Source organism: Hippoglossus hippoglossus, chromosome 14 (genome assembly GCF_009819705.1).
Source record: "Hippoglossus hippoglossus isolate fHipHip1 chromosome 14, fHipHip1.pri, whole genome shotgun sequence".
Taxonomy (NCBI): Eukaryota; Metazoa; Chordata; class Actinopteri; order Pleuronectiformes; family Pleuronectidae; genus Hippoglossus; species Hippoglossus hippoglossus.
Genome location: NC_047164.1, coordinates 18,277,036 through 18,304,115, shown reverse-complemented (window position 1 = coordinate 18,304,115; position 27,080 = coordinate 18,277,036). Strand labels below are relative to the sequence as shown.

Genomic DNA, 27,080 nt, shown 5'->3' with positions numbered 1-27,080 from the left:
ATGATCATTTAAATTGTTTATTTTTTAACTTTGATATTTCTGACTGTAGACGAGTCAAGTCACCAGGCTACATTCAAAACAAACAATTAAATATGAGTCATAATTCAAAATTCTCAACCAATTATACTGGACGCCCTCTCCGCTTCACAGACAGGCAGCTCCCAGACTTAAATTACCTCCATCAAGGAATTATGTTTTACCCCTGTCTATTTGTTGGTTGGTTTATTTGTTTGTAAGAAAGATTACGCATATAAATTTAACAGATTATTATGAAACTTGGAGGATGGATGTGGTATGAGTCAGGGAAGAACCCATCATATCTGGGTGCACATTTAGATCAGGGGGCAGATCCAGGAATTTTCTTCACTTTCCCTTTAACGTTGTGAGATAAGACACTTTTCAATATTTTCACATGGATTATGATGAAAAAAACCTGGCATGTTTAAGAGACTGATATTTCTGAGTGTGTATAATTTGGTGCAGATCCAAATAAAGAGGACCGGTGGGCCTTGACGGAGGTATGAGCTTTCTGAGAGCCGTTCTAGTCTCTAGATACTTTCTCTCTATCGTCAGTTTTGCTGTGATAGATGTTCAGGGGCCAAAACAAGGGGAATGTATGATTAAGCCTCAGAGTCACGCCTGAACGAACAAAGGTCACCCTCTGACCCTGACCACTGACACCCAGTGTGTGTATGTGACAGAGAGAAAGACAAGAGGACGAAGCATGAAAGAAAGGAGAGTGAGCAGACTATTGTTACCAGGACTCTGTTCCCAAGATGGACCTAATGTCATTCAGCCCATGTGTGTGTGTGTGTGTGTGGGTGTGAGTGATTGTGTGTGCGTGTGTGTGTGGAGCTCAACCACAACAGCTCGGGCTGCTTTTACAACGGCTGCTGTAACCAAGGAATGGCTTTCACCGCATTAGCGCTCCCCTCCCTCGTGTCTTGGTGGTCTTCTTGATTACCTCTCTGGTCATCCTTGTTACCTAAGCTTTCATTTACAGATCTGAAAGCATGCGATCGATTGAGAGACAGAAGCCGTTTATCAGCGGCGAGGGGCTGTAGGTGGATTTCTGTTTGGCTCCCCGGATGAAAGAAAAAGATGAGCAGGCCGACTCTCGCTTTGAGAGAGAAACTTCAGAAGATCAATGAGGAGAAACAGTGTGAGGTTGAGAGGAGCTGCTGAAATCCCTTATTCCTTCGTTTGCAAGGGCAGCACTTCAAAAGACCATGTTCAGACGTGTGTGTGTATCCACGTGTTTGTATATGAGCGTGTGCGTACACACAGTTAGCAGAGGAAGGAAGATGCTCGAAATTGAAATCAGCTCCATGATGTTGATAAATCATTTTAGATCTGATTCTGGAGAGTTTTCCTCACTCTATATGCTTGTTTAATTTTTTTCCATAATATCCACACAGAATTTATATCATGGGTAATCTCACAGCCCCCACCGTGAAATTGATGTCAACTTCGTTTTGGAACAGTTGTTTTGTCTGTAAGTTAAGCATGGCAGACGGATCTAAACACTACAGTTCCCATGAGCCTCAGCTGCTGTTGCTATAGAGATGAGGCCAGTCAGAGGCACACATCGGGGCTGAAGCAGATTCAAAAAGCTTTCTTACACTCTTACACTCTTACACTCTTCTTGCACTCATTAGATCACATATGTCCATCAAGGCCTAACAGTCCACTTATGAAACCACAGACTTTTTCATCAAGAGCCATTTATTATTCTCAGAGAGAATGTTGAAAAACACCCGATCTCACAGTGTGAAAGAACCTGGATCCGCACCAAAATGTAATGGTTTCTTTCCTAACTCAATTCTGACTCACTCAACCACATCCTTCCATAAAGTGTATTCTGTAATCTGTCCAGTAGTTTTTAGTTGACAAGAGTTCATATAGGGGGATATAATTGTGACACATTAAACAGAGATAAAGTAAAGAGTTTCTTTACAAATATACCCACAACCTTATTAAAACTCTAGCTTTAGTCTCTGACATGTTAAATATATACTAAGACCTAAGTAAACTGACTTATTGTCAATCTTGGCACTGAACACCTTTTGTCCTATTACTTTTAATATAACTTATTTAGATTTTCCAATAAACTGGTTTGTCTTCCTCCTGCATGTCCATGGATCTCATTTCGAGATTCGCCAGATATGGTGCTCAAGGCTTAATCTGGTGCTTTTGGAGATTTGTGGATAAAGGTAAATGTGATGTGTGTAATAGTCCAAAATACAATTTGGATATTTTAGTCACCTGTTTACTGAGTCATTCCTCTATTACCCCCCAACCATGAAAACAGTAAGAGGAAGAGCAGAGGAGGCGAGAGAAGACTAATGATGAGATAAAGAAAGAAAAGCAGTGTCAGGAGGAAAGAGGCCCATCTTATCTATAGGGTTCATCTGTAGCTGGGTGCTGGGGTGCTCCATCTCTTGTAATGAACTTGATCCCAGATATCTGCTGATCCAATCATCTCCAGCCAGTAGCACTCCAATTTGAGAGACCAGCCAAGAATGGAGGACATAACTGACACATCCCCTCTTCAAAGGAAGGCAGCTCGCAGGAGGGCGGTTCTCCTTCCCCTGGGGTGCCGTGGATTTCTCTACTTGAACAATGGCTCAGCCGAGAAATGTGATAAAACAGACTGCAGCTGGAATCACGTACACAAACACACATACACACAAGCAAACACTGAAAAGCATGGTCTGTTGACTCTATTGGAAATCCTCAACAAATGAAGACACTCCACTGCTAATAAGATGCATTCAACCAAGGATGAGCTTAGTGGTGGAACACAGACACACACACACACACACACACACACACACACACACACACACACACACACACACACACACGCACACACGCACACACGCACACACACACACACACACACACACACTGAGAGGGACCATCCATCCAATTTCTGCTCAATGTCTGTACTGTGATCGTCATGGTTGTAAAGCCTCATTTACTGTTTGCTGCCTTAACCTATAAAATTGTTTCAAATGTAACCGTCACTGCCCACATACTTCCAGGAGTCCTTCATTTTGGCATGCTACGCAAATCATTCACTAGAGGGCAGCGCAGAGTCGAGAGTTTCTGACGGAGGAGGTTGCGATAACGTGCATATTAAGAAAGAGGCAAAAGCCGCTGTTTGTCCCTGTCCGAGGGTGAAGTAGCATCATATAGACGCCTGTAGTTTCTTACCAACCCTTAAAGTCTCTCCTTATAAAGTTCTGCCATTGTTGACATTTCTTCCTCGTGTTATGGTCTTCTCGCTCGAACTATTGGCATCACTGCCCCCCCCCCATCCCCCCATGATTTCCAGTGGTACTGCTCCGTTTCGTCCATATCCGAAAGCTGGATTCTCGGTGAGTGTGCCCGATGCTTGGTGCCAGCGGGATCGTCATAGCGACAACAACCACAGCTTCATGCTAGGGCCAGACAACATAGTCAACGTTCAAGCTAATGTGCCATGCAGCTATCAATGCAATGATTAAAAGACGTACATGGGAAATAAGATCCACAACCAGATGTCAGTTGCCTCCTCCTCTGCTTTCACATCAACGCAATTTGATTGGCTGGTGCCTCCGTTGATGCGGATGTATGCAGTAGAGGCGAAGCGACGCAGTGGGACCACAATGCATTTCAGGAACGATAATTTTAAGTAAATGAGCAGCGTTTTTAGTTGACGCGTCTAATGCATACGAGTCCAGGGTAAAATTTCAGAAGATGTTCAGAAATACGGACAAAATGAACGCAGAGTACTGCTGATCATAACACTGATCATAACTGAGTATATAATATACCTATACTCTTCCTTCTATTTGGCTTTACCTCACGCTCTCATCAACACCCGATGAGCTCAAACTACAGCCTGTCGTTGTCGGGACACACTTAATATTCATATACAGTAGGTGTCCTGTCTGCTCTGTATCCCCCGCTGTGCCTCGTCTCTACCTCAACCTCATTCCTGTCCCCACTCCTAACACAGAAACACACATACACACACACACACAGAAACACACACACACACACACACACAGAAACACACACACACACACACACACACACACACACACACACACACACACACACACACACACACACACACACACACACACACACACACACACACATGTCTGCTCCAGGTGTCCCCGCTTGGTAGGCCATTGAGGTGAAGGCAGAAGGTAATGGTTTCCATTTTTTCTTAATGCCAGCGGGTCAGGGAGCAATGGCAGGGCAGAGCTTCATTACAGCAGCCCAGCAGGCTCCAAATGTGTCCTGTAGGGATTCATTATGATGCCGCCCCTCCCAAATCCCCCCCCCCCCCAAGCTGCACGTTCTTCATAAAGGTTTCTATATAATGTCAGATAATGACACTCAAGGTTTGCATTTGTACTGCGATGCTGCAACATCCTCTTCCCATTATTTTCCTGGAAAATAATCTGAAGCTGTATTTTTGTGGACACTTCAGGTCAAGCTGCATTTGCGTGTTCTGAAAGCAGAACCAAACTACCCTTTTCTCAAGAAAACAGCGAAGGACGTTATTATTTTTATAGCATTTGCTAACTGCCACGGAGGAGTGGCTAGTGCCCTCAAATTTCACTCAGTGCACACTGCTGAGCCAATATTCAAGACACATTCAAGACACAATTCAGTTCCACAGCAGGCACACCACCTGCTGAACAGAGCAAAATGAGAGGTTTTCTCTGGTAGTGCTCTTTGTCGGTTCCACAGTACATATCTTCATGAGCTCATACAGCTCTGAAAATGCTCGTGAAAAACTAAATAATTACGTTTTTTTGGTTTAGCTTATTATTTTATGACATGTTTATTTAAAAAAAATGACGTTTCTGTCAACGCTCTCTATGAATAATCCAACACTAGTGTAGACACACACACACACACACAAACACATAGATATGCGCACAAGTCTCCATGACTTCAGAGGACATTACATTAACTATTGATTTCCTGATAACTTACTCTAACCTTAACTATAATTACTACTTGCCTAACCTTAACCTTAATCTAACCTGAACCTGAACCTGAACCTAAAACTAAACCTGAACCTGAACCAAAACCTGAACCAAAACCTGAATCTAAAACTAAACCTAAACCTAAACCTAAACCTTAATCTAACCTGAACCTGAACCAAAACCTTAACCTAAAAACATGTCTTCACCTTAAAAATGAATTACTTACTTTACGCGGACTTGCTTTTTGTCCCCGTAAGGAAGACAAGTCCCCATAATATGACTGTGTAAACAGATCTACGTCCCCACAACATGAGTAATACTTGCACCACACACACACACACACACACACACACACACACACTGATGGATGGGAGCTCATATATAGTCAGTGTGCCCAGGTGCAGGGCTGCTGATCTTACAGCAGCCTTGTACACAGAACATTCATACTGATCCACCTTCTGTCTTTCTGTGCTTCATAAACAACATGCAGCCAAGGTAACACTCTCTCTCAAAAAAAAAAAAACATTATTTACACAGCAGAGGTGAATTTCAGTAGCACAGCTTTTCACATTTTCTCACTTGAGTTACGGTGCTATTGTCAATGTGCTGAGTGAGCTGTATAACACCAGGACAAAGGGAACCCATTCCAAATACATTCTTCTATTTGAAAAATGTGTGGCGTTCAATTGGAATACAAGTACCCTGTTCTTAGCTCATGAATTCATGCATTTTGCACTTTTCATTATACCTGGGGTGTTCCGCAGGAGGCCATACAGTATATTTTGTCAAATAGCTGTAGTGTAGTTACCGTGTATACATGTAAATTTATTCAATGAGATTCATTATGTACTTGTGTGTGTGTGTGTGTGTGTGTGTGTGTGTGTGTGTGTGTGGCAGGGGCAGGTAAAAGCTTTGAATGTTCAAAGACTGTAGCACAGTTTTGAAGCAGGGTTCACTTTTTTAAAATGGGTCGAGACTCAAATATAAAGCTTTGGTTGTTGGGAACTGTACCTTACTTCTGCCAAGGAGGTTATGTTTTAATCAGTGGTTGTTTGTTTGATAATTAGGAGGATTATGCAAAAACTACTGGACAGATTACCACAAAACTTGGTGGAGGGATGGGATATGGGTCTGGACAGAGACTGCAATATTTTGGTGCAGATCCAGAGCAGAGGGTGGATCCAGGAAACATTGCAAGCTTTTTACAACATTTTAGTTTATTTCTCAGATAATAAATCATGAATCTTGATGAAAAAAATCAGGCATGTTAAGAGGATTGATATTTACGAGTATGTGCAATTAAAACGTGTGCAGGGAAAAACTCAGATTGCTATTATCTGTGAACAGGTGAAATTTTGTGTGGATCTGGATAACGATCGTAATATTATAGTATTTTGTATTTTTATATTTTTTATTTTTATATCACAGATTGTATATTTTGCCTCTCTGTAATTTAAACAGTTTGCAGAAAATGTCTGTCAACCTGGTAAATCTATCTGATGCAATACATGCACATACAATATGATGATAAAGTAGCCTATACAGCCTTAATGGAGGTATGCACCCTTCTAGACAATCATTATATAGTTTAATATTATTCTAATAGGAAATAATATAGCCTACAGCCATGTCCCAGACTGTACTCTACTCTGTTCTATCCACTTTAGCCTGTTACAGTGCTGTTCATCTTAATGACAGCCAGGCTACACAGCATTTCACTGCATATGAAAGAATACGTAAATGCATATGTGTGGGTCCCTGATGATGCATTTATAAAAGCTTATGTGTTTTTCTGAAAACAATAATATCATGGGGACAAATGAAGTAGCCCCCCATTCAGTAGCTTTCATCTACTTTGCATAATACATACAGTCTGAGACATGTTATCAAGGAACATATCACATTCCGTGTAGCGTGTTCTGCTGTGATCTGTGATGCCGCAGCACAGCTGGATATCTGAATATCCCCATGTCACTGGGTTGTTCTGACTTTCACGGCTGACATTCTCTGCAGGACCCGAGGCAGCGTCTGAACCCAGGAGACGTCTCGCTTAAGGGCTTAGCCTGAGGGCCAAAGGCTGTCAACACAATCACAGGGTTAATGTCATACACATGGCTGTACACACACAAACACAAACAAACAGACACACACACACAATCACATACAAAAACAAACATCACCTTTAGTAGTGTACCACATGAAGCACAGGAAGAGACCATTGTGTCCTCACGGACTCACTGCACAGCATCGTCACAGTGAGCACAACTTTTCACAGTTGATTGATGTCTTCAATCTAATCTCCACTTTCTTTCTCCTATTATCATTATTTATTTTCCCAGCCAAGCATATGAGGCACTTTGTCTCCTATGCTAATTCAATCTGTGAAGTGGGATGGATGGATTGAGTGACAGATTAGGTTTGGTCATGTTAGGTTGCACTCCGACACATCCCCATGTGTGCTGTTGGGTTCCTCATAAAGGATAAGGAAGTCAAGGACAAGCAATTTGTCTGAGGTGTAAATTAATTTGCGACATAAAAAAAATAGATTGTGATATGGAACTGGAACTAATTAAAATGATAGATTGGATGCAGCATGTGAGATTCATGTGTCAGTGCTGCAGGGCTCCCAGGATGGAGGGTTTACAGTCATAAGCATGAATTGAGATGGCTCAGCATGCTCTGGGAGCTGAGAGACACACACTTCAAGTGGTCTTTGTTTGGAGGCTGTGAAAAATAGTGTGCAACTCACTGTATGCTCTGCTGTGCATCTTTTTTTTCTTCCTTGTATTCTGTTGATGCTTTATTTAACTTCCCTTTTATTCTCTTATTCGCAATCAGCAAATGGCATACATTATCCTCTCATTGAAAACTTCAGCATCTCTTTTCTTTCTGAGAACAATCCGCTGACCTGAGGTCAGCTGCTTTTCAGGGACTCTCTCAGTAGAAAGTAGCTTGTATCGAAATGACATTTGTTCACAGCAAGTATATTGTATGCAAAGGGTAAATAAAGGTTTAACATGGCCGCCTACCAGCAGCTGTGAAGCGCACTAATAAACACAAGTGATTGTTTAGAGTTGTTGGTGGAATTTTGTTGCCAGAACCAAGATGGGTGACATGACAGCTCCCCAAAAGTGAAGCCAAAACATGGGCTTTGACGTGGATGATCCTAAAAAGCCATTAAATTAATTTTACAAAATGGGTTGTAACATCATGATTGACAGTTGAGAGTGACTCAGGATTGGTTGAGCTAGTGATTCGGCGGGACCTTGCTACCACTTCCCTTTCGGTGGAAGATTGCAGCGTTCATATCCGGGACATTTTGGCTTAACTTTTGGATAGAGGGAAGAAGTAGAGACCATCTTTATATACAGTTTATGGTTTCCCCCCCCCCCGTTTCCAGTGTTAATGCTAAGCTAAGATAACCAGTTGCTGGCTCCAGCCTCCTATTTAAAAGTTTTATTGATCTTCTCTACATCTCAACAGGATAGCAAATAAAGTTAGATTTAGATTAGATTATTCTTTTAAATTTGATCTCCAATCTGTTTGCAGCAGCGCCTTTGTGTCTTATTTGTTGGTAGTGTTCACAACATGTTCCCACATGGTTGGTCCTTGTCTTATCTTTAATACTCAGTGTCTGCTTTGTTCTTATCTGTACGATCCTCTTGTTAATGCGGTGCCAAACACAGAATCGTTAAAGCCTCACTTCATCTCGTATGATCTCCAAAAAGCAAAACGCTTGTACGAGTTCAAAACATGAGCAGGATACAAAACTATACTAAACATTTAAATAGACTCTATATGGCACCTTTTCAGTCTTAAACACTCAAAGAGTCACATATAAACAAATACAGTGCTTTTACATGTGAAGAACTCTTCTATCATATCCCATCACACAATCACACAGCCATCAGGGGCAATTTGGGGTTCAGTGTTTTGCCCAAAGACATTTCAACACTGCAAAGTGAGGAGCCAGAGATCAAACCAATGACCTTCGGGTTAGTGGACGACCCGCTCTACCACCAGTCGCTCTGGACAGAGGGGTATGGGCTTAGGACAGCCTGAATGTGTCTGTGAAAAAAACAACCTTTTACTGAGCTCTGATTGACCTGCTCACAACAAAGATAACAAAAGCTATTTCATTGCCCTGCTAATCTCTCCCTGCCTGCATTTTATTTTCCCTCTCTTTTCTTTGCTCTCGGACTCGCTCTGTGATCTCAAGGTCAACAGGTTTTCTCCTCCATTGACAGCACTGGACCTTTTCCCATAGAATTCATTCCCGCGCGGATTGAAACCAGCTTTGTAGACATTCTGAGCATGCACCGCTCCCGGCTTGTCTCACCTCTGTGGCAAGTAAGAAGCTGTCTCGACCCAAAGAAATTATTTTCTCCCACTATTATTTATTTTTATTGTGGAGCAGCAGCTATCGGTATCATCTCTTCATTTAATCACCTGAAACTGGCACTTTCAGATTTAACTGCTTAGAGTCTCTTAAAGCTTTTCTTTTTTTGTTCTGTCTCTTTAAGTGAAATTTAGCTCCAGTAAGAGAGAGATAGATAGATAGATAGATAGATAGATAGATAGATACATGGATGGATGCGTGGCACACAGTCAGCTTTTAAAAGAACGGCAAAAAATTATTAATACATGCACAAAATACAAAAAAATACATGTTAAAAAACACAAAATATGTTAAAAAAACAACAAAATAAATACACAAAGTATAAATTAGGTTACTCAGTTCTGAATAATTGCACAAATGGACGCTGAATACAATTACATTTTGTACCAAAGACAATGAGGTGTTACACCAAAGAGTAAAGTGGGGGTTGGGGTGATTAGAATCAGTGAGGTGTGTATGTGAGGAATAAATGAAAGAAAATAAAATGTGACTACAGGTCCACCTACCAAAGTGCTTCAGTTAATCTCTGAAATCTTTTTTTCTTCACTCTCCATCCTCTCGTCCCTTTTCTCTCCTCCTCAATCTCGCATTTAGAGGAGTCGTGTTTTAGTTGCCGCCGCGAACACGATCACCTACAGCCAAACGTTTCGCGGAACGTAGGTAGTCGGAGGAACGTCATTAGCATAATTTCCCAGAGGCGCACTGAGCTTAATAATCAACATGGCTGTGTGCAGACAGAGCACAGCTCATCACATTAGGATAGAGTCCCTGCTGCCTATGCCCATGCTCCGCCAGGTCCCAGCTGACCACCAGGAGATTCATCGCTGGCACAGATCAGCTCTCAAAAACTTTCACTCTACCTCCTTGATCCGTCTGAGGGGTGGAAATAACAGAGAAAACCCATTGCACATTTAGATCGGTAACACTGGAGACAGTGCTGTAACTTATTTCAACTCAAACTCAACTTTCTGCTCACACGTTTCTCCTTAATGCACGGTCACACCCGCATCATCGCTCTGCTCCCTCCTCCTCCTCCTCCTCCTCCTCCTCCGCGCTGCAGGTGGAGTGAAAAGTGTGTGTTCTCTGTGTGAGAGAGCAGCAGAAATTATCCAGCCCCCATCTCCATTGGCCTGTAGATAAAAAAGGGTAAAATGATTATTTTCCTTTGCGTGTGAATCAGTGAAAAGGCAATTTCCTATGACACAACAGTTATATACTGCCCTTTGTTATGATTTCAGTATAGATGCAACACAAACACTCACACTCTTACATTTCCACCAAATACACACAGTGATCCAACTATGTAAATGAGACTATAATGAAATAATGAGACCGTTCTGGACTCCCACCGAAGTACATTAAAGATGTGTCAGCTGGTAACCTGGACCAGAGGTGACCGGGCCTTTTCTGTCAGGGCTCCCACCCTTTTGAACAATCTCCCTGAGGAGATCCGTCTGGCAAACTCCTGATCCTCTTTTAAATCTCAATAAAAGACACATTTTTACAAGTGTGCTTTCTCCTAGGTCTGATTTTACTGACTATTTTTCTATCACTTTAGAAGGTTTTATTTTAACCTGTTTTTACTCTTTCTCTTATCTGTAAGATTTTATAATTTCTATACTTGCGCTTGAATTTTTTTTTCTTTTTAATTGTAAAGCACCTAATCTATGATCTTAAGAATATACTTGTGAAAGTGCTGCTGAGCCAGGCTTCGACAGCTACATTTTTTTCGGGCTGCTGTTCACCTGCACCGTTGCGTATGTATGTGTATGAGCTGATGCCTGTGCACAATATTAGAGGGAGTGTATGTGGGTCACAGTCGGTATTTACCGCCCCGAGTTGTTATTGTAAATAAAAACCTCATTTATATCAGCTTGCCTCATCAAATCTGGGTTATTATTATCAGCTTACCTGTTCTATTCCTGGAAAATGCTTAGTTATGGGGGGAAAAAAGGAAACGGGAGACAGGATGATGAAGAATATGGCGCAGGAAGTGGTAGTTCTGATGTACAGCTTTGGGCTTGCATGTGTAATTAAGAAAATACTTCTCAGCATATGTTACCTGTCGTTGCATTTTATCAGTGACAAACCTGGGTAGCTGCTCCAGCAGACGAGTGTTGTGTTGGCAAATCAAGATTTATTAGATTCATTTTGCTGTTGTTGTTCCATGTTAGTCTCTTTACCTGGAAGAAGGCAGGCATTAGCTTTGGCAGAGAAGAAAAATGTGTTGTTGTTTTTTTTCCCCTCCCACTGCACTGGCATGTGTGCGGATGTCATTAATATGCGAGGTTGGTTTGTGGTTATGTTAAGGCCACAGTCTAATGTGTGTGCTCTTTGATGTTCCTTTGAAGTGAATAATAGCAGCAGATAATGTCCCTGCTTGGACAGCAGTCGGATATGAAGTTTCTTTCAGGAATGGCTGGGTGCTGGTGACACAGAGGATGTAAGCAACACACCAAAAGGTCCAGTGTTGCTCTGCACTGTCTTCTTTTATTGTTTTTTTTGTATTTACACGTCTGGCTGCTCTCGTCCCCCTCTGAGAAGTGGTCTCTACCTGGCTGTCTATTTGTCTCCAACGTCACAGAAAATAATAAATAGGAATTATTCTGATATATTCTATTTCCCTACCAACCTTGAATGTCTATTGTAAACTCAAAGTGCTTTACAGCACAGTTCTGCCATTCACATTCACTCATTTCATCTACGTGCAGAACTTTCTCCAACACACATCATTCACTGTTGGCACAGCTGTCAAGGGCAATTTGGGGTTCAGTATCTTGCCCAAGAACACTTCGGAATGCGGAATAGGAAAGACAGGGATCTAACTGCCGACCTTCTGGTTGGTGGACGACCTGTTCATCTCCTGAGCCACAGCCGTTATTGTATAACCTGTTCTGTCTTATTTCTCATTGTCAGTGTCTCCTGCTGACTTGTTATTATGAAATCATTTAAAGTGCCTGTCTTCTAAAGAAGAGCATATAAAGACATGTTAGTGAACGTCTGTCCGACTGTAAATCTTCCCTGTGAACTTAACAAAAGTTTAACAATGGCATATTGTTTAGGTACCATGTCACTTTGCTTCAGTACAAGGCAACGTACACTCAGGGTTTTAATGTGTGGGAGTTTTCCACTCCAGGCAGGCGTCTCTCCGTCTGGGCCTGGGTGACAACAATCAGCTTGCTTAATATATTTTATGTAACTCTTTGCCAGAGGGAGCAAACAAACAGAGGATACCACGGCGAAACTTGAATTAAAGGGCAGCGCATCCACAGTCGGAGACCACACATTTCCTATGGAGTTTTAATTTAATCCGGCCCACCGCTAACAGAGTTATGAAAGTCGGCACAGGTTGGCAAAGGAGATTGATCCAGAGCAGAGGCCTCTGTATCGTAATGAAAGGGCCTTGAAGCTCACAGGATTACATTTTTTATTAGTAATATCTCGGGAGGGATAAAACTGGAGAAAGCTGCATTACATACAAGGTGTATGAATGTGTGGGACGACAGTATATTGAGTTTCTTACATTTTCTCACAAGATTCCAGACTGACCAGATTTTCTACATGTGAACTCAGGCATGTGCGCTGATACTTGACATGAGTAATCACATGATTTGTGTGTTTCGAGGTGTGCGTCAGTGATTTCTATGTTAGATGAAATTGATTTAGAGTCACGCTTGGCCGGCAGGTTATCACACACCTTACTGCCCCACAGACCCATTCAATCTCCCTCTCATCTTCGGCGCTGTGAACCTGTCTGCTGGGAGCAGCTTTTTATTTCTCACCACACCACTGAGAGAGAGAGAGAGATCCAAGGTTAATTCAGTTAATTTGGTAAAAGCTGTGCTGAATCTTTGTATGCTACCACAATGCTTTCCCCTCCGTTCTATTTAATATCGCTCTTATCCTCCACTAGCACACTTGAGCACCCGATCCTTTATAGAAAAAGAGAGACGGGGACACATTAAGTTGTTTTCTATCCATTAGTGCACATAAAGGCCCTCGACAGCTTTTCAGCTACATGTGAAAACGGCCTGTTTTGTCTTTTCAAATGGATATTTTCCTGAAAAGTCTGTGCACACTTCAAAGCTGTGCATTCACACAAGTTGTCAGCCTTATGAAATGCACTGTAAAATCCAAAGAATTTTTTTAAATCAAGTTTGAATGTAAGGACAAATTTAAGAATGAAAAAAATGAATTGGAGAAACTCAAAACAGCCGTTGGTCCAAACAGCCGTTACTGCATTTATATTATAAGCATGTGTTTAGGTTCATGGTGGAAATCTGACAAACAGACAAATAGATAAAACTATAAAATAACAAATAATGGCAGGTGAAGTCATACTAATGATCTGAGGCACTTCTCTATTGCCTTGTGCTCTCGGTGTCTCTCATCTGATTGGGGCCGTCACACTCTCTCCAAACCTGAATTGACTTTAATTCCTCTCTGTGGAGAAAGATCTGGCTGGGCTCCACTTTCCTCCCGGTTCTTATGCAGACCATTGATTGAGGGTTAGGAGGTTAGTAAACTGTCGGGTTATTTGGGTCTATTAGGAAGTAAATGATGGAAGCACTTGTAGCTTTTGGCTGCCTGCTGGCTGTGTGGACAGCTCTAAAACGAAAACCCCTGTGATTGCCTTTAAATGAAGAATTCAAGTCTGACCTGTGCTGTTCTTTTCTCCTGACGCTGATTTGAACACTTTTGAAAGCTCAATCTAGTTTTTTTTTTACAGTCATTTTTTTTATTGTTCGTATCAATCATGGTAAGAAATTGGATATTCTGCTCTCATATGATGTCCACAGCACTCGCTTGCTGACCAACAGACTCAGTTTGTCAAGTTTAGTTGCCGTCCTTGTGCTAGTGGCTGTGGCGTATTTAGATATGGGCAACACGGGCCGCCGCCCAGGGCACCATCTTGCCCAGGGGGGCACAGAGCGGTTTCTATGGCTCATTGGCACATCACGTCATTGATAAAATGTCACTGTGTGGGTCAATTAACCTTGTCTGAGTGGGCGGCCTGTAGCACTAGTTTGTGGGATAGGGTAGATGAGGAGGGGGGCGGGGCTTCGTTGACCTCTGAAAGCAAGGGGGGAGCCGGGAAACAGCACACCTACATTTGTACAGTAGCCAACTGATGCAATAAGTCAAATCAGTCACACCACAATTCATTCATTATAGTGTGAGTATGCAATTTCATAGACAAGTCTGCCAGTTTATTGTCAATTTGTAATAATTTGTGATCATTTGATTCAGTATTTTAGTTATATTGTTTCTATTCTTCATCCTCATATTTCATTTTTGGTATTTATAATTGTTGCAATTGTATAAAATTGTGGATTTATGGTTATATATATGTAAAAATTGAGGGTTTGTGGGGGTCTGCCCAGTGCACCATGGAAGCTAGAACCGCCACTGCCTATGTAGTGTCTGTTGTACAAGAACTCTTTCAGTCCTCAGTCCGTTCAGCACCTTGATGTCATGTCAGCCTTTCATCACACTGTCCATTCCTCACAGGATTAGACCAGTGGGCCATGTACAGTAACACCCTGCTGAATTATGGTTTGTCCAGCCTGCTGTGAAGCAAGGATCCTCTTTCATCCAGTTTGCAATATACTCAGTCACACATTAGGTCATGAGAAGAGTACTCCACCATTTTACCTTGTCTTCCCACGGCTTTGTCAGGCTGGTGATGGACAGTAAAAAAGATCTAAATAGAAACAGGATAAGCAATATTTGACCCTGCACACTCTTTACCTAGTGCCGACATTATATGCATTTTATTTTCAAACTTGTAATCTCCACTGGACTGAGTGACACCACTTGCACTTTATCCCAACTCCTTCTGCAGCCACAGAAAGTTTCATACAACTTTTCCTCTCAGGTAACACGTGTAAACAGACCTTTATGTGTAAAATCTTTGAAGTTGAGACATGCATAGTAAATAAATTGTTGTTTGGTTCAATCGTCTCAGATTTGAAGGATCAGTTGCTTCTGATAGGGGCAGTGTTTGAATTACAGTGGCTTTTGGGGGAGCCTTATTTTCCAGGGGTACTAATAAACATGTGACACACATAGACACGTGGGGGGGTGCGGCAGAGTGGCCAATTGCAGAATATTGTGAAAAATACAAATACTGCAGCCACGTCAACTCAGGGAGGAAATGTCAAAGGGGCGACTTAACGTTAAAACACATGTGATTTGAGAGCGGCACCACCATGTACAGTATGGATGCCACCAGCAGGAATAGACACAGCATTGTGTTAAATTAGTGGAGAGATATGTTCAAAATTGGTATTTTATTGAGTGAAAAACAAACATTGACATATTTTATTGCCATTATTATTTATTTCAGGAAACTCGTTGCATAGAAAATAAAAGTCTGTAACCAACAACAAAAATAGACAATGTTTCAGAAAGTCAGCTTCCAGGGGGGGGCATGGGCTTTTCAGGGGAGACGAGCTCACCTTAGCCCCCCCGTAATTCAAACCATGGATCGGGGTTTAGATTTGACAGTTTTTTGACAGTTCACCTCTTATTAACGGCTGGCAGAGATCCAGTCAGGCCGAGCTGCAGCTTATCTGATGCAGACAGTATACCCTCCTGGTCTGGTTGATAATATCCAGCCCTCACCCTGCTTACCTGACACCTGGGTGCGAGACGCAGTCTGGATTACATTCCTGTATTGATTATTTGGGAGCAAAGCTGCGTTGTTGTTCATTCTAGTTTTATTTTTGTCCGAGGTTACTCTTCATTTCATTGGAGGAGGGAAGCAGCCTTGGGTTGGAAGTGTGCTGCTGTGTCTTTGTGTTTCTTCCACAAAAGCCAAGGGTAGTTTGATAAAGAAGGTCATTAAAGTCTCATTAGGTTGTGAGATCTGTGGCACCGGGCCCCGCAGATAAAACGCAGAGCCGCACTGTGAGAGCTGTCTGCGGGGTTGTGATATGTGAGCCCCTCTGTGAACTCCGCAGAGAGGACACTACACCCGAGAGCTCCCTCTCCTCACTCCGTTCACACCGCTTGTGTGTCCTCCTCATCCCCCTGCTTTTATCTCCCGAACAGTCACTCCCAAAAGCCCCCGGCGTGCAGCGAGAACATCAGCAAACGCTTCCCACCTCTTCGTTGTTGCTCGACTAGCGCGGCCCTCCACTGCCCACACTAACCATCGATTGGATTCTCACGCAGCTGTTGCATTGAAGCTCTCATGAGAGCGACGTTTCCCTCTGACCATGAGGTGGCTGCCCTTGGAAAGAGTGAAAACCAACATCTCCCGGAAATCAATGCAGCTTAATAACTACTCACTATCGCGAGTTCAAGCTTCTGCAGCGGGCCCGGCTCTCCACAGCTAAAACAACCATGACACCTGGCATTGTAATGGAAATCCAGCCGGCACTCAGAATAAATAAGAGCAGCAATGAAAGCCCGTAGAGCAGTCGATAACTGCTTGGCAGCTCAGGCAGGGAGACTTGACTCAATTTGTAAAAGTGAGCCGCTCTCCGGCTGCAGGGGCACAGAGGAGTACGCCGGAGAAAGCTGATGCCACAGAAGTTGCAGAGTGAGCTTCTTTTCCCCCGAAGACCTGATGTTTTGAAATGAGGAGTGCAAATGGATTTAAAGAGACATGAATCATTTTGCGTTAGAAGGTTCTGTCAATTACAGGTCATCAGTGCTTTTGTTGTTCAATACAATAAAGCTCTGTACTGCCAATACCGGACTTATAAAAATGATTCAGACATGATTTATTTTTCTATATATAACACAAGACTCAGTCTCAGTGCAAATGAATCTACTTCAGCAGTGATGAAGTGTCATTACACACTTGAGTCTGAGTCAGACTTTCTTTCCAAAACGTCTACTGCCACCAAGTGGCACTCAGTGGGTATATCGCGGTGGTATATACTGTATATCAAGCCATTAGGGAAGTTAAATCGTTGATTCCCTCAACTTATGAAAAACAAACAAACTCTTTCTCACTCAAATCTATTGAAATCTATCTATGCATATGATTTTTGGGTTTGCCATGTTGTTGTGATATATCTTGCCATGAGTCTTTTTAATTTATTTGGTTAAAAAAGTATTTCCACTTGATTCATTTGGAATAAAATCGGATAAGACTTCCAAAGCACTGTCTCAGATTTGGTTCAAAAATCGAATCAGCCCTTCGTATGATTTTATATGAGTTATTATTTTGGCAAGTATTGTGCCTATCCTTAGCAAACTTCTGAGGCCCTAGATTTGGAAAAGAAAATCCTGGACAAAAATGATATTGAGGCTATTGAAAACCCACATACTTGCACCAATATGATGTCAATTCATATTTTCTGCAGATACAACCTTTAATAATTATTTTATCAATATCTTGGGTCTCTACCACCATTGGACATAATGAATATTAAGGATGAGACAAGGTGTAGTAGAATTATCATAAAGTAGGGATATAATTATGTTCATGGAAATTGCTTGATGTTTGGTTACAAAGTACAATATCCTTCATTCATTGCTTCATACAAACCCAGACAAAGATTTGGGAGATATTTTACCTATCGCAGGGGAAAAAAACATCCATTCCCGGATCACATTTTTATTTCACTATCTCTCCAGGCTACGGAAAACAATCAATATTTCATAGGCTGTGACACACATAAGAGATAATAAGGGAAAATCCCGGCTGCTTCATTATGGATGCTTTTATTTCCTAGAGGTAAAACAATGCCTTCAACTTGGCCTGTGTATATATATTTATGAAGAGAACATGGAAGGACATTGGCAGTAAGTGACCACACATTAGACCGTTTCCACATTTCCATGTTCCCTCCAGCCCACATGCTATTTTGGTCCTGTGTGTCTCAGCCTCTGAAATATTGATTGTAGTAAAGAAATATTTGTTTTCAGTTTGCTGAAGACACTGAGGCAAAGAATGTAATCCTGATGTGGACATCTTTATGTTTCTACTAACCTATATACCACAATATGCTGTTTTATTCATAATGCCCCTATGTCCAGTAGTGGTAGACACCTCAAATATTGGTACAAATAAAAAATGAAATAGCTTTGAAGATAATATTGATTCAGAGAGTGCCAAAAGATGAAAAATACCCAAATATCATTCTTGCACAAGAGTTTCTCCAAATGTTAGTTCTTATAAAAATAAAACGACATGCACTACAGACCTTAAATGTTAGTCATTCTGAGAGCATGTTTGTCTTCCATCCTATGAAGTTTGTTGAAACGAGGAATAACCCTTTTCAAGATACCCAACTGTGGATTTACAGATGAGGCATTTTTGAGAGTGAAATTAAAAGATATCAAGAACCCCCAAAAAAGGGGTATTTGGCCAAAATATTACTTTAGACTCCAGACTTGTTTCAGGATGCAAACATTATATAGACCAGGGACAGACCAAATAAGTTTGTGAAATCAGAACGTGAAACTAAGCAAGAATAGTCTTTCCTTATCATGGTCCTCGTGGCTATAACAAGGTTGAGTAGTGCCCTCACTCTGGGTCTCACTCATTTGCTGGATGCTCAAACAAAAATGGATTCTTAATTGTTCCAGTGAGCGATCAAGATCCCAATGGCAACAAACTGTGGACAAATCCTGTGATGGTGATTTAACCGTTTTTGGATTCTGCCTGATTTGGCACAGAGTGAAAACTGTGAGGTCTGTGGACTAACCAAAACAACAGGGACACGACTGTTTATTTTCAATGCTGTAAACACAACAAAACCCATTGTATATGGGTGAAAGCAAAAACAGATCTTAAAAACTAGATAATTAATACCAAAAATATCTGAATTGCTACATGCAATTAGAAAAACATCTTAAAAGAGTTTCTATTTCACTGTAAATACAATTCTTCTTTAAAACTGAATCTTACCGTAAGAATCAACATGTGATTTTAGCAGTGTACGCAGCATCTGTTTCCACCCTTCCTCCAGCAGCCTGTAATGAATGTACTGTTCACTGTCTAATGTGTCTCACATCTTCTCTGCAGTGTTCATCATGGCTGCCGGATTGCTGGTCTACCCCTTCGGCCTGAACTCTTCTCTGGTCAGGTCCTTCTGCGGGGACTCCGACATCTACTACGCCGGCGAGTGCCAGATCGGCTGGGGCTACATGCTGGCTATTGTCGGAGTCATGCTCACTCTTTTCCTGCCCTTTTTTGCCAAATATGCACCGAAGGAGCAGCTGTCCCCCACCCCTTTGCCCACGCTGTTATAGTGCATGGAAATGAAGTCTTGTGGTTTCTTTTTTCCCTCCTGACAACACTCTCTGACCTGGACGTGATGTCACGGAGAGACGCCTGCATCATCCATTTTTAATGCTGCATATTGATGCTGTTTGGGAAGCCCTACTCAGTGAAGCAACAAACACTGTCTTCCTCCATCATTATCGTTATTTTAAATGGAATGTTTTATGTTACAATAAAACCCTGTGGTTATTATTTTTATCCTGCAGTCTGTCACAAGGTTTCTACAGTTTGACTTATTTGTTTTTCTTCGTGCCAGAGGCTGCAAAGAGTAATAACCCCATTTCAAGCAATTTAAGAAAATGTCCTCAAGTACCTGCTTAAATTTTTGTTGTTTTTTTTCTTTTTCTGCTCCGTTGTGGAAACAAGTCAACATTCAGTACGACACATTCCAAAACAGACTGGAAGTAAAGACACGACTCAGACAAGGTTTTCTGGCTCGACTCGAACAATCAAGTAACGTTTCAGCACGAGGTTGTGACTCAGAGAGAGAGAGACACTTTTTATTGGTCGAAATGCATCTGTGCATTTTGACTGTACATATGGTGTTTTGGACTGTATGTATATATATATGGGGTCCTGGTTTAACAGAGCTAATGTTTGAGATTTCAAAATGTGGATTGATTGAAAAGTGAACTCCGACACTTTGAGGGATTTTTTTCTCTTCAGACTTTTCCTGTGGGAGTCGAGAAGAAAGGGACGATAAACACAGCATCAGACCTGCCGAGAGGACAAGTCAGAATATCTTCTCATAACAGCAAAGTGAATAATGATGAACCTGGAGTGTTGTCAAAAACATTTATGTTGTGATATTACATCTTTTTGTTAACCCTCTCCCCAGAATTGTTTGTGTGATGTGACTTGCTTGTTTAACATGAACAACTTTTTGCCTGCAACACACTACAATACTTAACACTAAATCAGGAAAAAAAAAAGATTGCAAAAGGCAGGGAGCTGTAGGAATTTTGTCAGAAATGCATGATAAAGATGGGCTTTGTTAATGGTAGAACAATTGATCTAGATTTTAAATGTGATCTGACCAACTTGTGCCTTTTAACATAACCAAGACAAGTGTTAAATACAATTATCAGGTTGACATCTTTTTCTGCTGAAAAACTGTGGATCCTGTTGTGTGAAGTGATTGATTGTTTTTCTTTTTTTCCTCTTATAATTTTTCCTCTCAGAGGCAAAGTGTTTCTCGTGTACTTGATGCAGAATGATCTCATTAACTTGAGAAAAATGTTCTGGCGGGGGGGGGGGGGGTTCTAATCCTCGGAGGTAATGGCAGAGAAGGAAAAAAAAGGAAAGCGGTGCACTCAGATTCAAATTATGCCCTGAGATATTTTTTTCCAATTATCTAGAAGCGTTAGTTCACTTGAATCGCTTTATTAAAAGGTTGTGACATGCAGCTAACAGATTAATTCCTGGCATCCTTGTCTTATGTGATTTAGAATTTGAAGTGTTGGAGGAAGTGGCTGTACAAATTGAACATCGCCTGTTGTCATCTGTGCTGAGCTGACACATTACTCACATCATGTGTAAAACGTGGCTTAAAATAATTAACTCCTCATGTAAGCAAAATGTGTTGGTGTGTTTGTTTGTCAACCCACGTCTCCTTTTGAGCGCTGGCACCGTTCCTGTCATGTTCTGAGGACAAACTGTCCACATCTCCACTTCCTGTCCCTGTACACTGCCAATTGAATTAAGCTGGACTCCCTTTTCTAGTGTGTGTTTATGTGCGTATTTGTGTTTTAATAATGGTTTGGAGTCTGCCAATGGGTAACATTTTAAATATTCCAAACATTTGGGTTTTCCCACAATCATATCCTGACATTTGGAAAATGACTATGATTATGTTGCCATATTTGAACGGTCAGGATATAAATTTTGGTATTGTATTGGACCTCATACTGTGCTCGGCTGTGGGAATGATTGGCGTGACTGCACTGGACTTGTTCCCTTTATTCGTTGGACCATTGTGTGTAAAGTCTCAGCACTGGTGAAACTGTTTTCTGGTAGAGTAGACCATTGCGTTTCTTTTCCATTGTGATGTTTGACTGTAAATAAACTAACTGTACTTGATATCACATGTTATTCTTAACTGCCCCGTTTTTCAAAGATATATTTTGAGATATTACCTCATCGTGTTTGCTTTACCTGAATTCACCTCCAAACAATGTCTGCTGTTCTGTGACTTTTTCTTTGTAATAAAAAATACTTCAGAACTTACAACAAGAGAAGCTTTACTTTCCATTAACAGTTTGGTTAAGTTACCATTTCACGAATAAATAACAAAAACAAAAACACGTATCCAGTAACGTGAGGGAATTCAACTGTTTAAATACAAATGCAAAACTTAAGACAACATCGCCCCTACAGGTCAAAAAGTGCTCAAACACGCTTTTTAAAACCAAAGGAACTTCTATGTTATAACAAACTGTGTGTATTAACAAATTGACGTAAACTTGTCTGTCATGGACTATCATCAAACACTATTTCCTTTCCTACAGCTGAAGATACCTACTCGTGCTCAGATCTCATTGAGTGATTTGATCAGTGCCCTCATTTCTGCGTCAGATGCTTTCACAGCCTCGTAGGCGTTCCGCAGCTCTGAGGGTAGACCGGGCCTGATGGACACACACATGAGGACATCTCTGCTGCGGTCATAGTTCCCCACGCAGCGGTGAACTTGACCCCGGATCAGACGGGGCAGTTCCTGCTCCTGTTGGACAAGATGCAGAAAGGAAGTCAATTCAAGTGAGATCGCAATGCTGGATTTTCTATTGGTAATATTTTTTCATATTTGGGAAATGCCCCTGTTTACTTGCCTTTACTTGTACAGTGAATATACAGTATAACCAAAGTGCATCATTATCACCATTAAAAATATGTATCAGAGCAAGTAAATGTGGGAAAATTGACATTGATCAACTCAGGAAAAATTGCTTTCATTATTTGGAATTTTTCTCTAGAGACGTATTTTTTCCTCACAGTTTCATAGAAGACACACTGCACAGCCTTTTTTCCATCTCTCATGAGGAAGGTCTTGGCTCCATGGCGACCCAAAGTAACTGCAGAGTCAAGAGTGGCTAAGGGAGAACAGCCAGTGAGATGAATGATGCTTTAAAATGCTAGAGTACACAGGGATGCTGGAAGTCAGTCAGAGTTGAGGGTGCTAAGATAAAGTCTGAATGACCAACAATAATTTATCACAATTTTAGGAAAGCTAACATTCAGTAAAATTGACTTCAGAACCTCAGAGATCATTTTTGAGACAAATTTGACCCACTATTACCAACAAAAATCCATAATTTGTTCAGTTCTAGTCTAACGTCATCTAATTGACATTTTTTGCATCCAGTAGGCTCAACAGAAAATACACAAAGTTTCTTTAACTGATTTCTTTGCCTTGCAGTGGCTGTCCCTCACCAATAGGGGGTGCTATAGCCCCGATCAGTACCAATACTTCCAGCATAATTAAGAATACAGTACATAACAAAAAGAACATCAACTCCTAATAAACTGACCAAATATCTCAAACAGGTACGGGGCTTTGTCTTTAAACTGGCTCCAGTGTCTCATGCCATCGATAACTGCAGTCAGGATCCTCAGTGAGTTTTCGTTGGCTGGTTTCATTGGAGGCGGCTCCTGCTGCGCATAAATAAAGATGCCACACTCATCACAAACAATATCATGAAGGATTATTGGCAAACTTTAAACATCGTTGTGTATTTAGTACAGATTTTCCATATCTACTCCTACCCGAGTTTGAGTTGGTCGTGCAGTCTGAGGTTGATTTGAGCTTCTTTTTCCGTCAGAGGGGGAACCCTGTGGCCCAAAGCTGTTGGTAAATTTCCAGGTGTTGTTTTGTGGCTGCGCTGCACGAGCTAGAGGTTTGCTGGGAGGTGGAACAGGAGGGGGCAGAGGTCGAGACTGTTGGGGATACTGAGGCGAGGAAGTAGGTCTGTAAGACGACTGTTGACTCATATGAGAGAACCCAGGGTTGGGTGATGGCTTGTTTTGTGCACGCTGAGTGCTGGGAGGACTTTGATATTTGTTGGAAGTATCGCTGTAGCTGGAATCCTGTGGTCTGACTGGGTAACTGGGCTGCCCCGTCGTAGTGCTGAAATGAAAATAAACATTCTGTTTCACATATTGGGATCTGAGAGGACAACATCTGAATTTCTTTTGTCGATGTATGTTTTTGTCCGTGCAAGTCAGATACGCATTCACTCTTCTTGAATGAACAAGTCACAGTAAAATCCTGGCTCAAACCTTCACTTGTTTGCTGCATGTTGCTCCTGGACATAAAGTGGTGATGTCCAATATTTATTTCAACTTTCTCACATGTTTCTCAGGTGTCTGTTTGGTTAGCTATGGTTTTATTCAGAATCATAATAAAAAACTGTCCAACTTAAACAGCTTTTGGGTCTGACATTGTGGATTTGCAGGCATTTTTCATATTATAACACTATAGAAAAATGGGTTAAACCTGACAAAACATACCTGGTGTTTCCACCTTTATATGGATGTGATATGGGTGCATATGCTCTCGTTTTAGGAGCAGGTCGAGGAGAAGGTCTGTTGCTGTCAAACTGCTGAGACTGAGGTGATTGTGGGACAGCCTGTTGAAACCACTGGTCACTTTGTGAGGCACCAAATGACGAACCTGAGCCCTGGTAGCATCCATAGGTACCTGTGAAAGATGGGGGAAGATACTGAAACCCAAAAGTGCCCATGGTGATGAACAACTGATGCGGGTTTACTGCAGAACAGTATAGTACTACTTTATGAATGTGTCTGACTTTAGTATAAAATGCTTTGACAGACCATTTACATAGTACAGCAGCTTCCACTGTTTAAAGCTGTGAAGTGTCTTAATTCCAAGGGAGATACTTGACATTATTGTCCTTTTTCTTTCATGTAATAACACAAAATTAAAAACAAAATGCTCTCAATATAAAACAATGGTCTTGCTTTCATGTTCACCCTAAGATTGTGATTTGAACAGTTAAACATCATCCAATAGGCAGTTGATCGTTAAAGACATTTAGATGTCCTCACACCGTTGAGCCATGCTACGGAGGGAAAGAACATCTCAATCACGGTGAGGTATTGTTTTGTAGTTCATTTAGATTTGTCTTTTGGTATACTGCCCCCCAGTGTCTGAAATAAACCAGACACCTAAAGAGAGTGACTGCTTCACCTGGTGTGATGGTGTGAGATGGAGCTGAGCTGCTGTTTGCCATGTATTCACTGTGGGAGAAGAATTCATTCACTGAAGGAGCAGATGTCAGAGGAACCCTGTTTCTTTTCTTCTGGTTAAACAGCGGCACAGGGAGGCAGCCTGGTGTAGACAGAGGGAAAACAAATGAATACAAGATATACATGTGTAATATACATACCCTTTATTTTCCCTCTTTCTTTCACAATATGAGATTGGGCATTTTTAAACAGACCCTGATTTCTCAGACAGTAATTCATGGACCTTAAAGAAAACAAAAGGCCTATGTAGGGGGCTGATATTTATGAGTGTGTGCAAGTTGTTGCAGATCCAAATAAAAATATGGATCTAGTGAATTAAAAACGTTGTTTCATAAGGGGACTGTTGGATATGGTACTTCACCACAAAAAGCAAACTGGAACCCCAATGCAACACACACACAGCTTGATTTCATTATTCCACAAGACACCTGAACTTGGCATGAATTGTGAACTATGCCATGAATCCTTTGGCAAAGAGGAAATGAATGGACTTGTTTACGAACCTGCTGTCGGCCTTGGTGGCTGGTTTTCCTGTCTCCTCATTGTGGTGACTTAGAAAAAGCAGCTAGCTGCTCCTGTTAGCTGCTCCTGTTAGCTGCTCCTGTTAGCTGCTCCTGTTAGCTGCTCCTGTTAGCTGCTCCTGTTAGCTACACAGAGGGCTGTACCAGAGGAACAGTGGAGAGGACATTTTACCTGTTTAGTGTTGGTCACTCACTTGGATTCATAGTGAAAATTTGTTATTTAACTCACATTTAAAAACGTGTTAACACAGCTGATATGTTGTTTTAGTGTCTTGTCGTTTTAGCAAAGAGGTGTAAGTCAGCTGGCTAATTTGTTAGCCTAGAAGCTAAACTTTCAGATAGCGTGTCTAGCTAGTTAGCTGCCAAAAAGAAGCCACTACATTACAAATGTAGCTCAATGTACAGCTACCAGTGGTAATTATTGCAACAACAAAAAAATCAACAATAAATCAATGTATTAGCTGTGAACGTAGTTTATTAGTTACTCACGCTCTCTGGTGAGTTAAACTAATGAGGACAAGGTGTTTCCGGTCCAGCACCGTGGAAAGAGACTGGCGCCACAAGTAACCAATGTAACATTCATGGTTCCGTAGTAAACACGGAAATCCTAGCACTGCACAGTGGAGATCAAAGCACGCGGTGGTAGATTTGTCCCTAAAACAAAACACTCCAGTAATAATTATACAATATATTATCATTAGGGCCCGGGCACCGACGGTGGGAGGCCCTATTGAAATTGTAAGGATTTTTCTTATTATTATTTTTCCGACAAAAGACAGGGCTTTTTGAGGGCTTCAACATGCTCAAATGGTAACCAAAGTTTGCAGAAAGTTAGAAAGTGGTGAAAATGTACGTATTCTGGAGTATTTAGAAATGGACGTGGCAAAATGGCTCAACAGCGCCACCTGGAACGTAGCCCCTAGGTTTGCCCTCGACCCATCTTCACCAAAATCGGTAAACAGGTGTATCATGACCAGAAAAACATAAAAGTCTCTCAGTGCATTTTGAAAAACGCAACAGGAAGCCCGCCATTTTGCATTTAGTGGCCATTTTGGCCATATTCCACATTTTTACTTTGACGAACTTGTCCTAGGGCTTTCATCAGATCAACTTCAAATTGAGATGAGTGTCATCACAACAAGATGGAGATATAAACTACGTCGAATTTCAACTTTTCGTCACATGGTGTGACCGTGGCGCGGCGTCAAAGTTTGTTCAAACTTCAACTTCTGGGAATGTCATCTCAACAAGATGGAGATATAAACTACCTCGGTATATTTGATTTCATCACACGGTGTGACCGTGGCCTTGCGTCAAAGTTTGATTACACGCCATCAAAACACGAGGTTCTGTATCTTGGACATACATGGTCCAATCGAGTCCAAACTAGACATGTAAGACAAGAGTCCCAGCCTGATGACATCTACACAGAAATCACGACTTAAAATCACAGCGCCCCCTGGTGGCAACGGGAAATGTCTTGTTTTTTGCATGTCTTACACTTGGATGTATTCCTCCTCATCCACTGACCGCAACCATGTCAAACTATGTCAAATGGGTCTCAAGACATTGATAATGTAGACATAAGATTACTGTGACTTTTCGTCAAACGCCATAATAGTAGCGTGGCGTCAAAGTTCATCAACTCGCCGTGACAC

The 27,080-nt window shown here is 41.5% G+C and overlaps 2 protein-coding genes across 3 annotated transcripts in view; one reads left to right on the top strand and one right to left on the bottom strand.

Moving 5' to 3' along the window:
- Positions 1–21,723, top strand: part of LOC117774059 (transmembrane protein 211) — a 110,115-nt gene extending 88,392 nt beyond the window's left edge. Inside the window, exon 3 of the mRNA XM_034606106.1 lies at positions 19,382–21,723. Within this exon, the coding sequence (XP_034461997.1) occupies positions 19,382–19,608 (227 nt within the window). The 3' untranslated portion in view covers positions 19,609–21,723. The remainder of the gene's footprint in view (positions 1–19,381) is intronic.
- A 139-nt stretch (positions 21,724–21,862) lies between these two features.
- LOC117774048 (spermatogenesis-associated protein 22) lies at positions 21,863–25,610 on the bottom strand. Of its 2 annotated transcripts, XM_034606091.1 has the most exons (8): positions 25,527–25,610; positions 25,405–25,470; positions 24,843–24,983; positions 24,143–24,332; positions 23,399–23,759; positions 23,164–23,287; positions 22,628–22,725; positions 21,863–22,358 (listed from the first exon to the last, which is right to left on the bottom strand). In XM_034606091.1, the coding sequence occupies exons 2-8, from the start codon at positions 25,442–25,444 to the stop codon at positions 22,167–22,169; spliced, it is 1,146 nt and encodes a 381-aa protein (XP_034461982.1). In that variant the 5' UTR covers positions 25,445–25,470; positions 25,527–25,610; the 3' UTR covers positions 21,863–22,166. The 2 variants fall into 2 exon arrangements, with proteins under 2 accessions (XP_034461982.1, XP_034461981.1); XM_034606090.1 differs by lacking the exon at positions 25,527–25,610 and having other exon boundaries at positions 25,405–25,502.
- Between the last annotated feature and the right edge of the window lie 1,470 nt (positions 25,611–27,080).

Coding starts and splice junctions, on each gene's coding strand:
- LOC117774048 (XM_034606091.1), bottom strand. CDS start 25,444: ATGAGGAGACAGGAAAACCAGCCACCAAGGCCGACAGCAG. Junction 24,984..25,404: donor GCCACCAAGGCCGACAGCAG/GTTCGTAAACAA, acceptor TGTCTACACCAG/GCTGCCTCCCTGTGCCGCTG. Junction 23,288..23,398: donor CACGACCAACTCAAACTCGG/GTAGGAGTAGAT, acceptor ATTTATGCGCAG/CAGGAGCCGCCTCCAATGAA.